At 39.1% G+C, this 13,974-nt stretch overlaps 2 protein-coding genes across 8 annotated transcripts in view; one reads left to right on the forward strand and one right to left on the reverse strand.

Annotated features, from left to right (window-relative positions):
• BckdhB (Branched chain keto acid dehydrogenase E1 subunit beta) overlaps window positions 1-12,868 on the reverse strand; it is a 459,582-nt gene extending 446,714 nt beyond the window's left edge. For all 7 annotated transcript variants that reach the window (XR_016548657.1, XR_016548656.1, XR_016548655.1 and 4 more), the window contains exon 1: window positions 12,685-12,868. Coding sequence is in view for 4 of the 7 variants with exons in the window: in XM_090396330.1 (XP_090252456.1) it covers window positions 12,685-12,850 (166 nt within the window). In the remaining 3 variants the exon portion in view is untranslated. The remainder of the gene's footprint in view (window positions 1-12,684) is intronic.
• Window positions 12,869-13,001: 133 nt separating this feature from the next.
• The window catches only part of Ocrl (Oculocerebrorenal syndrome of Lowe), a 537,079-nt gene continuing 536,106 nt past the window's right edge, over window positions 13,002-13,974 (forward strand). The window contains exon 1 of the mRNA XM_090396332.1: window positions 13,002-13,130. The gene's annotated coding sequence lies outside the window, so the exon portion shown is untranslated. The remainder of the gene's footprint in view (window positions 13,131-13,974) is intronic.

A 13,974-nucleotide genomic window follows, 5' to 3' on the forward strand; every position in this document is an offset into this window, starting at 1 on the left:
AGCATTTCTTTAATAAGTAATTGGAAACCTGCTATGGTAGGATGACTTTAAACAATGCTGATGGTAGGAAGTGACAGAGGCAAAAGAAATAGTTGAGTTGCTGAATGATCATTTTGCATCTAGGTGCAGAATTTGCAGTTGCTGATGTGAGACAGATGCATATCGAAATTGAGGTAGATGAACAGAGGGTGTTCAGTATATTGAAAAATATCAATATGCTGAACACCCTCAAATATCAAAACATGCAAGTGTGAATACAGTAATGGATCTGGATGACGGTCAGTTCCTGTATAGTCAGTATAGACGAAGCCCTTTGGTCAGAAAGACCTGGGTTCGATTATCGTCAGTGACGCGAGGAACCTTTATCTGGTCTCTTTCAACTAAAGGTGAGTTAGCTAGTCTCATACGGAGGTAGGGGATTTTTTCACCTGGAAACTCAGGTTTTTCGTCCCCCAGAACAGGCAAACCGGCCCTGGGAACACACATGGATTACAGTCATGAATACAACCCAGTCATATGTCAGTACTGAGATCGGATAAAATTAGGAGGTTGGGGAAAGCAATGGTAAACTACCCTGTAAAAATCTCACCAGGAATATTTTGTGGGCAATGCCTATAAAGTTACCTACGGTTGGAAACGATTGAAAGGGAAAATCAGATCAGAATGGTAGATACAGTACTGGAAAAGTTGGTTAAAGGTAAAATTCAGGAATGGGTGGATAGGAATATGGTACTCTATAGTGAGAAGCATAGCTTTGTAAAAGGTAGGTCCTGACTTAGCAATTTATTCACATTTTGCAATAAAGTGACAGCAGAACTGGATAAAGGAAATGGCCTTGGGACCAGGAAGTTGTCGAAAAGATGGTGACAGGTCTGTGGAATGACATCCAACCCGGCATTAGTAAGGTGGGGTATCACAGGGACTCCAAAGATTTTAAATTGACTATAACTTTTTAACAACGTGTGGCAGTGAGTCATGCATCAGTATAGCTTCCCCTCCCGTAACCAGCTACTGAATGCCATAGATGACAAACTGTTGTGTGCAAGCAAGTTTAGTGTGGGACCTCACCTTACCACTTTTGTTACATTTTCCCACCTTACTAACGCCACATTAAGATAGACCGAGGGTGTATATGTTTCCAAGTTTGGCTGATAGCAGAGGGAAGGGGATATGATAGAAAGGGAAACTCAGATCAGAGTGGTAGATAGAGTACTGGAAAAGTTGGTTAAAGGTAAAATTCAGGAATGGGTGGATAGGAATATGGTATGGAAATCCATGCATCCACTAACACCAAGACTATATGGCGTTCTTAAGGTACATAAAAATGGAATACCACTACACCCGATTGTGGATGGAATCAATTCGCTAACTTATCTGTTATCTAAACACCTGGCAAGCCTCCTCAAACCATACATCCATAATTCAGATACTTATATATGTAATTCACAACATTTCGTTGAGAAACTGAACAACATCTCTATCTCCAATACGGATTTACTTGCCAGCCTGGATGTTACATCTCTATTCACTAACATCCCTGTGGAAGAAGTCATCAACATTTTAGGAAGTTTGCTCCCACAACACATTACTTCTCTGTTCCGTCATTGTTTAACATCAAACTTTTTCTTATGGAATAAAACCATATATCAGCAATTGAATGGCCTTGCAATGGGTAGCCTCCCCCCTCTCCATCTTGTGCTGATCTCTTTATGGAGGATTTTGAAAGTAAAATCTTAACTCAAACAGACCCTAAATCCACAGTATGGTGGAGAAACGTGGACGATATCTTTATCGTTTGGAACCACACAAAAAAGGATCTGTTCAACTTTCTTAACAAAATCAACTCTCTACGCCACACAATCAAATTCACTCTAGAACTTGAAAAAGATAACCAATTATCGTTTTTGGACACTTTAATTAAGAAGTTTCCGAATGGTGGTATCAACCTCTCAGTTTACGCAAACCTACCAATACAGGACGTTATTTACATTTCACTTCCTGTCACCACATTTCTCAGAAACTTAGTATTGTACACATGTTGATGAACCGTGCCTCTCTCCTTACAACAGATCAACAAGACCTCCAGGAAGAACTATCCCTGATATCCACCAACCTTACCATGAATGGATTTCCTCGAAGACTCGTCCACAAGATACTTTTCTCTGAACCCTGACAAAGACAACAAGATGATATACGTTATATTTCTACCATCGTCATTCCATACTTAAGGGAAAGTTTCTAATAAGATTGCTAGACTCCTTAGACCACATAAAATAAGAGTGGCCTTTAAACCCATAGAAACGATTAGACAATTCTTAAGATCTCCAAAAGATAGCCATCCTTTCTCCAAATATGCTGGAGTTTATAAACATACCCTGCTCGTGCTGCTTGAATTACATCGGCCAAACTTCAAGGAGCCTTGAAATTAGGCAAAAAGAACACATAAGTGACATCAATAATAACAGAGAAGAAAAATCGGGGTTAGCTTTTCATTTCTCAAGAACGAACCATACCATAGAGTGGGATAGAAGCACAATTCCTTACATGGAGGAGGACTTCCGTTCCCGAATTTTTAAGGAGGCCACAACAGTTGCCTGCTGTATACAAAACCTAACAGGAACCAAGGACTAATCTTGCTTGTGATCTGGAAGACCCTTATCAGATCCTTCAAATCGCCAGAACTGAATTATAGTGCCAACTATAGAACGTTCTTAAATAACAACCAGTGATATCATCCACGCTCTATGCATGTTTTGTATGCACTCTGTTCTTTGTTTAATATAATTGGAATCAGTTGATTATGGTTTGTAACAGTTTTTTACTTTTTAGTGCTTTACATCAGTTATGTACCCTGAAGATGCCAACAGCCTTAGTTGGTATAACTTAGTTGTTTATTATATGCACTTATTCAATATAATCCCATTAAAAGTCTTTCAAGAGCTTTTTTTGGTCAAGAAAATGAAACGTTTTTTAACATCATCTACATATTGTACCCAAAAGGAAGGTAGAGCTTGTAAAGAGAATAAACCACCCATTCTATGTAAAAAGAGATTTTTCATAGAATGGTGCAGACAGGGAGAGAACAAGAGGCCATCTCTTGAATATGTATAAGGAAGGCGTGAGAAGGGTAGGTTTTTGCTTGGAGGGTAGTAGGTGATTGGAAATGCATTGGCTGAAAGTGTGGTAAGTATAGAAACCAGGAATGCATCAAAGTCATGATATGATGAAGTGTGTGTGGGTGAGAGAGAGAGAGCAGGACCACCCATGACGAGTCTTTTGACTCCATGGAGGACTAATGATGATAATAATTTGTTATTATTATTATTACCCAAGACCTCATGGAGTCAAAGACTCACCTGGGAGGTCCTTTTAACACACACACACAGCTCGTCATACTGTGCTTTGAACACATTCAGACTCCCTGCAGACACCACACTCTCAGGCAAGGCATTCCAATCATTTACAACTCTGCATGAAAAAAACTTGCCTCTCACTCCCCTACTCACACATTCCTTACACTGTTTCCAGGGATGACCTCTGTGGTTCTCCCACTATTTTCTGTAGAACTTCTCCAGCATTGATCCTATAACAACCCCTTACTAACTTGTAGGTCTCTATCATATTTCTCCTCTTCCTCCTGTCCACCAGACTGAAAATTACATCTCCTCAATCTTTCCTCATACTTGACATTCCAGAAGTCAGAAACTACCTTAGTCAGTCTCCTTTGGACCCTTTCCAACATCTATTCATCCTTCTGAAAACCAGGTGACCAAATCTGGGCACAATAGTCCATGTGTTGCCTAATCAAAGCCTTATACAACGGAACAAGAATCTCCCTACTTCTACACGTCAATGTCCTCCACATCATTCTCAGAAGCCTTTGTGTTGTCTTCACAATTTTGGCTATGTGTCCTCTAAATTTCAGATCCTTATCCACTATCACCCCCAGATCTGTTATTTCTTCCACCTCCAACAATGTATTCTCACCAAGCTTAAATTCTGCATCCCATCTTTGCTTTCCAAATTTTAAAACCTTACATTTTGCAACATTGAACTCATGTCCCCATTTCTGTGCCCAATCACTCAATTTATTCAAGTCTTCCTGCAAGGTCACAACATCCTCACTACTCTTCATGATTCGTCCCAACTTTGCATCATCATCTGAACACAACTGAATATCTCCATCCAAATCTTCACCTATATCATTAACATACTAGTTAAACATTAATGGCCCTAAAACAGATCCCTGAGGCAATCCACTGGTGACTTTCCTTTTCCCTGACATTGCTCCCCCATACACAACTTGTTGATACCTATCAGGCAGCCAATCTCCAATCCAATGCACCAATCTAATGTCCAACCCCATCCTCTCCAGTTTGAATATCAATTTATCATGAGGTACTTTATCAAAAGCCTTTGTGAAATCCAAGTATATCACTGTGTATCCTTCTCCTCTGTCCAAGGAAGCAGTCACTTTATTGTAATCAGTAAGTAGATTACTAAAACATGACCTCCCATTAGCAAATCCATGCTGTCCATCAAAGATGATACCATTGTTGTCAATCCAACTCTGGATCCTAGTTCTCACAACCTTCTCCAACAACTTAACCACAACACCTGACACACAGATAGGCCTATAGTTTAATGCTTGAGTTCGATCACCTCCTTTATGAAGTGGCACAATCTTGCCCTCCTTCCACTCCTTAGGGACTTGACCGAGTGCAAGACTCATATTAAAAAAAATATGTCAAGACAGGTATCAACTCCCTGGCGCATTCCTTCAGAATACCTGGTGATATATTATCAAGTCCCACAGCCTTATCAACATCTAGTTTACTCAACTCCCCATACACCTCTTGCTCACTTACAGTCAGTCTCTTCTCCCCATCATTTACTGCTCTCAATCTCTCCATGAAATCACATTCACAAGATTGAAATACCTGTATGAACTGCTCATTAAGTATCTCCACCACACATTCCGCAACAGCTGTCTTTATACCATTTTCTCCAATCAATGTCATCCTTCCATAATCATTCTTTCTTTTGCTGGCTACATATCGAAAGAACTCCTTAGGATTCTTTTTGGCTTCATTAGCTAACTGCTGTTCATACCTCTCTTTAGCTACCCTCACCAACCAAGTCACTCTCCTTGCCTGGTCTTTGTAGACCTCATAGAATTGGTTATTTCCACTTCGCTTATGCTGCCTCCACAATGCCCTCTTTCTCTGTATCACATGCTTAATCTCTTTATTCATCCATCTCACACTTACATTATTTAACCTTCTCACCCTTGGAATATATTTGGACACACTGCATCTACTAGATAGTTTTTGAAAATCCCCCAAGCTGCATTGATCTCTTTTCCAGCTAACTCCTCATTCCATGTTACACCCACAAGCTGTCTCCTGAGCGCTTCATAATCACCCCCCCCCCCTTGTAGTTCCACATACTGTATACCCTTTTCTCACAGAGGTCCTCACACTGCTGGCAACCACCCAGGTAATCACCTCATGGTCACTCACACCAATTGGTGGATGATTTAACACTCATTTATAATTACATCCTCTGATGAGATGACCAAATCCAAGGCCCTCAATCCTCGCATGCCCTCTCTTACATACTGTCTGAGGTAGTTATCCCTCAAAAACTCAAGAAACTCATTTTCTTTACTGCCAGTTGCTATCACATCATTCCAGTCTATATTGCCATAATTAAAATCGCCCATAATGATCACCCTTTTCTTATTTGCTTGGCTAATTTGATTATACATTTCATTATCACCAACACCCACATTTTCTGGTCTATAACAACATCCAACCAAGTATTTGATTCCATTCACCTCTATCTCACACCATACTGCCTCAAAACCACTGGCATTATTTCCCTCTTGCATCTCTACTTTGTATGGACATAACTCTTTCTCTATCATCAATAGCACTCCCCCTCCCTTTTTACCCCTTCTGTCCTCATGAATCACATCATACCCTTCCATCTCTATTCCTGTCAGGATGTCATCCTCTTCCAACCATGTCTCACTTATTCCGACAATCTTTGGGTGAATAGACGAAATTAATGCAACCATTTCATCTGCCTTGTTTCTTATACTTCTAGCATTTGTATACAAACACAACAACTCATTTCTGGATCTACAGATAGTTCCACTGATACCACCCACTGGATGTGATCTCTCAATGCTCGACTGGGGCCATTTCCCTTTCTGCTTATTCATCTTAAAACCTTTTCAATTCCAACTGTTTCCTCTTGATCCCAGGTCATCCCATTCCTTTCTACACATGCTGTCACCACCTCTCGGAGCATCCACCTTTCTCATGCTGTGTACCCCTGTCCACCCTGCACCTCCCCGTTTTCCTGTTCTTCTTGCACCCCATTCTCACATTTTCTATACTAATGCCACTCACTTCCTCATTCATAACCACCTCTTCAATCTCTCCTAAATTACTCTCCTGCTCTTCCACATTACTTCCCACTTGATCTGATTTATTCTCTCTCACTCTACTCACTTTTCTACCTTCCAGCAGCAGTCTCTCCAAGCGACTCACACCATAACCACTGAAATGCAGCCCATCGCTCCCAAAGAGCTAACTTTGTCCTTATTCCATGAAAAATTACTGCTGAAACTGTGCAGGATTAGGATGGATAGGGAGTTAGAAGCTGGTTAGAGGAATGATTGACTGATAGAAGCCAGCAAGTTAGGTATGAGGGTTTGGGGTCCCAAAAAAGGAGGGTGACAAGTGAGGGTATACAGGGTTCCATTCTGGGATCACTGTTGTTTAATTTATATATCTAGCACTTTTCTTTGTGAAACAATAGGTGTTGGTATGCATTCTCTTCTAGCAGAAAAATTTGAATATTAAAACCATATCACATCTCACCGTTAAAAAAGTTGATACATCATACCACTGCATATCATTGCAAAAAAATACTATATATCAATGACATAGTTCAAGGTTTGAAAGAAAACAGTAATCGTTTGCTGATGTTACTAAATTTGGAAAAGCAATGTCAGGAAATTCTATTGTGATGCTGATTTAAGAGAATTTGAATAGGTTGGTGCTTTGGGTTGAAGAATGGAAAATGTGATGTCACTGCTGCTAAGTTTAAAGTTTTTAAAGTTATGTACTCTGGCCAGAGAAAATGAAATGACATCAGGAAATAGAGGAGTCAAGCGATGTGGCAATTTTGGTGAATAGTGAACTGAACTTCAGGGAACACATCTCAAAAGTTGTACAGGTTACCCAAGAATTGTAGCTATTATTCAGAGAAACTGATCTGTATGGACAAACAAGTGATAGTTCCATTGCATAAGACACAATCAGGCCACATTTTGATTTCTGTGCACAGATTTGGTAACCTGGTAATACTGTCAATAAGGAAAAATTGGGAGGAGAGAGTGTACAGCAAACTAAAACTGTTTCAGGACCAGAATTTTGAGTATCAGGAGAGATTCATGGAATGGTGTATGTGGAGCTTAATAGATAAGAGGAAAGGTGGTATGACTGAGACATAAGTTATTGAGAGGGACCAGAGATAAGATAGAGTAATGGATGATGGGAGAATGATAGGTCATCCCTGGTTACACAAATAGTACAAATATCATGTGTAAGGAGGTACAAAGGAAATTCTTTGCATGGCAAGTGGCAAATAAGTGAAATGTATTGCTGGAGTAGATGGTGAGCTCCAATGGTAATTATTTTCCAGGCTCTGTATGATAGTTACTGTGGTCGGTGAGTGTTCAACTTCTGAAATGAGACATTGGACTCCATGGAGACTTGGAAGTAATACTAATACTAAAAATAGAATTACAGTATGTGGCTAATTCAGAATAATTTCATATATGGGGATTGAAAAACATGGATTAGGCCTTTAAAAAAATATATATTAATGATTATTCCGAATTTTTGCTAATAACATTAGATAGGATACAAAAGTGGTTTGATAATTATTATTATTATTATTCAGGCCTCCATAGAGTCAAGAGACTCATTGTGGGAGGTCCTTCCTAGGAATGACTAACATAAGTGGAAACACATACCACTCCTTGACCGTTCTTGCTCTCACCACTCTATCAGGCAATGCATTCCATGGTTCAACCACCCTCCATGCAAAGAAATCACTCCTCACCCTCTTGATCACAGCTTCCTTTTGTACTTTCCAGGGATGGCCCATTGTCATCGCTCCTTGCCACTGCTCCACCAAATGAAAGAACTCCCCAGTGTCCACCCTGTAACTGCCTCTCAACAGTTTAAAAGTCTCGATCATATCACCTCTCCTTCTTCTATCCACCAAACTCTGCTGTCCACATTCTCTCAGCCTGTCCTCATAACTAACATTGTAAAGTCCTGACACCATCTTTGTTATCGCCTCTGTACCCTTTCCACAGTTAATTTATCCCCCTCAAATCCTGGGGACAAATACGAGAACAATAGTTCAAGTGCGGTCTGATCAGGGTCTTATACAATGAAACGATAACTTTTTTATCTCTACAGGTCAGCATCCTTCTCAGTATTGCAGCAATCCTCTGGGTTACCTTCACCACCTTTGCAATACGTCTCTGAATATCAGTTTTCTATCAATCATCACCACTGATCTCTTGTGTCCCATACTTTCTCCAGTACAGCTCCTCAAATCGAGTATGCAGCCTCCCCATCGATGTATCCCAAACTTTAAGACATTACATTTTGCTGCATTAAACAGACAACCCCATTCATTTGCCCACCTGTTTAGTTTATTCAAATCCTTCTGCAGGGCTGCCACATCTGTACTATTACTAATAACCCTTTCCAGCTTCATATCATCTGCACGCAACTAAACATCCCCTTGCAATCCATTGACAATGTCATTGATATAATAGTTAAACAATAAAAGTCCCAGTATCGAGCCCTGTTGAACCCCACTTGTAACCTTCTGCTTCCTTCTTATTCTCCCACCATACATACCTCTCTGATACTATCAGACAGCCAGTCCTGAATCCAGTTGACTAACCTGACATCTAAACCTATGTGCCATAAGTTAAATATCAGCTTATCATGTGGCACCCTGTCAAATACCTTTTCAAAATCCAAAAAATTGCAGTATATGCCTTTCCCTCATCAACTACTCTTGTCACTTTATTATAAAAGTCAATCATATTACTTAAGCAAGAACACCCCTTAACAAATCCATGTTGATTCTCACAGATAACATTACCCTCATCTGCCCAATGCTGTATATAGTCCCTCACTAATTTCTCCAAGACCTTAACAACTACTGATGACACACCAACTGGCCTATAATTAGACACCTCCAGTCTGCTACCACCCTTAGGCAATGGCATTATCTTACCTTCCTTCCATTCCTTGGGTGCTTTTCCCATAGCCAGACTTTCAGTGAACAGCTAGGTCAAAGGAGCTGTCAGTTCTTTAGCACAATCTCTCAAAACTCATGGTGAAATGCCATCCAGTCCCACTGCTTTACTGACATCCAGAGTGCTCAGTATTTGGAATGCACTCTCCTCTTGCACCTCTAAACCTGCCCTACCTCTCTAGTATTAAAACCTTCTTCTCCAGGATGAAATACTCTAGATGCTCATTGAACAACTCCATTATGTCCTCTGCACCAGTCACTCTATTCCCATTTTTATCCCACAATGTCATTCTTCCACAATTATTTCTCCTTCTCCTGGCCACATAGCTAAAAAATACCTAGGATTTTCTTTGGATCTTAGTGCCAATCTCTTCTCATATTCCAGATTTGCCTTCCTCACCATACTAGTCACTTTCCTGGACTGAGTCTTATATTCTTCATGCATCTGCTCTCCACCCCTCTCCTTATATCTGTTCCATAATCTCTTTTTTGCCTGCAGTTCTGTTTGATATTGTTTGTCATCCACTTTACACCAAATTGTGTCCGCCTCTTCACTTGTGGAATACAGCTTACTGTTGTTGCTAACAAATATTCCGTCACCATTTCCCAAGCACTAATGATATCCTGGCCTTCCAATTCCACTGCCCCAAGTTGATATCTAAGACTATTATAATCACCCGCCTTAAATTCCACATACATTCCCTTTTCTTTGATACTCCTGCATATCTATTCATCTTCCATGTCAAAACCACATGGTCACTGTCTCCAACTGGGGGGGAGAGATGTCATCTCAACTCTTCTGAGATGACATCTCTTATTCATCAGCTCTTCTGATGCTATGACCAAATCCAAAACTCTTGAACCTCTTGCTCCCTCTATTGCATGCTGCCTAAGACATTTGTTCCTCAAGAATTCTAGAAATTCAATTCCCTTATTACTACATGCATTTTTCTCTTCCCAGCTTATACTACTGTAGTTAAAATCTCCCATAACAATCATTCTTCTTGCACTTTCCAAGCTCAACTGCCTAAACATCTCCTGCTCCCCACCCCTGTGTACTCCTTGGCTTGTAGCAACACCCTACTAAATATCCTGTCTTGCCCACCTCCCTCACACCATATACTTTCAAAACCACTAGTGTTAATGCCTTCCAAAGCCTCCACTCTTAGAGGACATAAGTCATCACTTATCATAAGCAGTACTCCACCACCACGTTTTCCCCTCCTATCCTGCTGAAAAATGTTCTATCCTGCTACTTCTATTCCTGTTATTATATCATCTTCCGTGAACCATGTCTCAGTGATCCCAATAATCTTTGCCAGGTTGACGCTATCAGCGTCATCCAATTCATCTCCTTTATTCGTTTATAAGAGTGGTATTCTTTGTGCTTATTAGCATGGGTTTGGTAAAGAGAAGTTGTGTTTTACAAACCAGCTTACATACTAGAACAAGGAGATGAATATATTGGATAAGGGAGTATACTAAAATTTTGCAGATGCTTTTGATAGATTGCCACATAAGTTGGTCACTAAACTAAAGTAAATGGGATTGGATGATAGACTATGAGTTGGATAGGTGAATGGCTATCAGATAGGTATTAGCAAGTTGTGGATGGGGGAGAGGCACTATCTCGAAAGAGAAAAGTCACTAGTGTGTCAAAAAGGGTCAATTTTGGGACCATTGTTATTTAATTTATATATTAATGATATTGGGATAGGTTTAACTGGTGATATATAACTGTTTGCAGATGATGTTGTGGTCTTACAGGAGAACTTGAATAGATTGTATGAGTGGGCTAAAATATGGAACTATCAATTCAATGTTGCAAAGTATCAGGTTCTGAAATTTGGGAGGCAACAACAGGATGCAAAGTATACACTTGGCAGGAGAATTTTGAAAGGAGATGAGAGACCTTGGAGTGGTGGTAGACAAGGATCCGAAATTCAGAGGTCACAATGCACAAGATGTGAAGGCATCACATCAGATTATGGCAATGATGCAGAGGACCTTAACTTTGTAGAAATAAAGAGGTTCTAGTTCCATTGTATAAAACCATGATTAGGCCTTGTATGGATTACTGTGCAAAGATTTAGTTTCCTGGTTTTCATGGTAATGAGAACAGTTGTGCACCCAAGGAGGGGGGCCAAGGGCCATGGCCCCCCCAAAAGAAAAAGAAAATAAACACTAGAAAATTTTCCAAAATTTTCTAGTTTTCCTTTTTTACTTTTCCTAATTAAAATTCATTTTTTTATTTATGTTGTGTCTTCTATTTCTATAGTACTTATCATGTATTGGCGATCACTGCAGATGCTCAGTCATAAGTCGTATGCAATGCGTAGTGTGTATTTGTAAATCGTCTACTCATCCCCCCCCCCCAGATTAAATCCCAAGTGCACCACTGAATGTGAATATATTGGAAAGGGTTCAGAGAAGCCTGACTAAGGTTGAAACTGGCCTTTGGAATGTGGAATATGAGAACAGATTGAGGGAATGTAATTTGCAAAGCCTTGTGAATAGGAGGAAGAGAGGGGTCTGGTTCAGACACTTAAGTTGGTAACACTTCCACATTAGCCTGGTATGTCCCCTTGTTCTCCCTCCCTCCCCCATATGTAAGGTGGGATAGAACAAGGGGACATATCTGGAAGCTGTATAAGGAGGGTGTGAGCAGGGGCATAAGGAGTAGGTTCTTTGCATAGAGTATTGTTAGTGAGTGGAATGCATTGTTTAAAGTAAGGTTTGATGGGCTTTGTTACACACAGTGTTTGCTTTCAGTGATGACTCTTTTGAGTTCCACATCTGGTGTTAAAAAAATAACAACATTAAAGATTTTTAATCACCTAACGCATACTTAAAGTTTCAGGAATTTTTTTTGTGTTATTTAATTAAAAATTGACATCGTAATTGAGAACAAAATAACATTTCTTCCATTTCTTGGGGGAGGTCACAGTGTAATTAGCTCCAACCATTATTCCCCCCCCCCCACCTCTTTAAAAAAGAAATAAAGATTCAAAATATTAAATCTGAAAAAAAAAAAAAAACTATCCAGCTACCGAAGTTATTACAACGTGTACTCTAACAGTACGTTGTATATGATGCATTGCACTCATAATGGTAAGTGTGTGTGTGGGGGTATCAAACGCTGCCATATTAAGATAAATAGCTATTAAATTGCAGTGTCTATAAAAGTAGCAAACAATAAGTTCAAGACGACATGTAGTTTCCACTGTTATAACGATATAGCACAAAAATCATATAAGATAGAATAATACGATTAAGGAAATCGAAAATCCTTAGTTGTCAGTGGCTATAGTTTTATCTCACCTTCCGAAGCGGGAACGGTATCTGGAACAAATGCAAAATGTGCACTGGACCGTTTAAGAAATATTTCATTTTCATTTGGTATTAGTAACTGTTGGCAGAAAGGAGCACGCACTGATAAAAATTTCGGCAGCAGTTGCTGCCAACACTTTACAGTTAATGCGGCCATGTTAGGAGTTACAGCTCAATATCTTTAGCGATAATTCCGCATTTGTATGTATGCTAAGTTTAAAATATTAAATAAACGAATTGTCATTACATAGTGAATCATCTGCATATATACTATATGTATTCTTGAGAGAAAAGTAACTTATTAATTGCTAAAATAATTGATTACAGCATATATTTGATTTTAGCGTTTAAGGCGTCTGCAACAATATTTTGAGCTCATGGGTTAGAACCGTTAGGTCTCCGCGGTAGGTGTATTACTAGCTAAACAATATTTTGAGGTAAGTTTGAACACAAATCTTCGGATTTATAAAATAAACCACCAATGCAGGTGAAATTAGAAAGCAATTTTACGTTTTAAAGTTAGTTGATGGTCATGGTCCTTTTCTACAATTATAGGTTATGATAACAGCTCTCGTTTCCATGTTTTTAAATTACAATATGAGCTCAAATGTTGCTCTCTTTCTTAGTTCTTTTCGGAATTTTTTCAAAGAACCGTTTCCGTAGCCATAGAAACGTATAGGAGGAACGCGTGGTCCTCCTCCTCCTTCTGGTTTAATGTAGTGCATTGTGTTTATACCTCGTTAATTGGTCAGGATTGATGCTATATATATATATCAATATATATATATATATATATATATATATATATCAATAATGAAGTTAGATGTTTTAAAATATTTATTTCCTTTATATTTCGAGACCAATACATTTTCCAATGCCACTGCAGCTCCGAAGAAAGTCAAAACTTATGGATAATCATAACACAGTTACCTTTTTTATTTATTTTTTTCATCGTTTTAGAAAATTAAACATTTTGTTCACTTGTATCCACCTATTCATAGAAGTTTGTGTTCCTTAGAAGAGATATTTTCATTTTTATTTATTTGTTCGTGGGGGGGGGATAATTTTACCCTTCTCTGTTTTAAAAATTTTATTTTAAATTTTATTATTAAAAAAATGCTAACAGAGAAATCAAATTATATAAAGAATCATGGCCCTGTTATATATGCCAGCTGAAATGTTTCCCAGCAGATAATGAGACAGTTACTGAATTGGACCCCCAGAAAAAGAAAAAGAAAAATCATGACAGAGAGATAAAAGAAGAATTGTAGTCTCTGATTA

This window comes from Typopeltis vanoorti, chromosome 8 (assembly GCF_054136105.1).
Source record: "Typopeltis vanoorti isolate ZY-2024b chromosome 8, IOZ_Tvanoo_1.0, whole genome shotgun sequence".
NCBI lineage: Eukaryota > Metazoa > Arthropoda > Arachnida > Uropygi > Thelyphonidae > Typopeltis > Typopeltis vanoorti.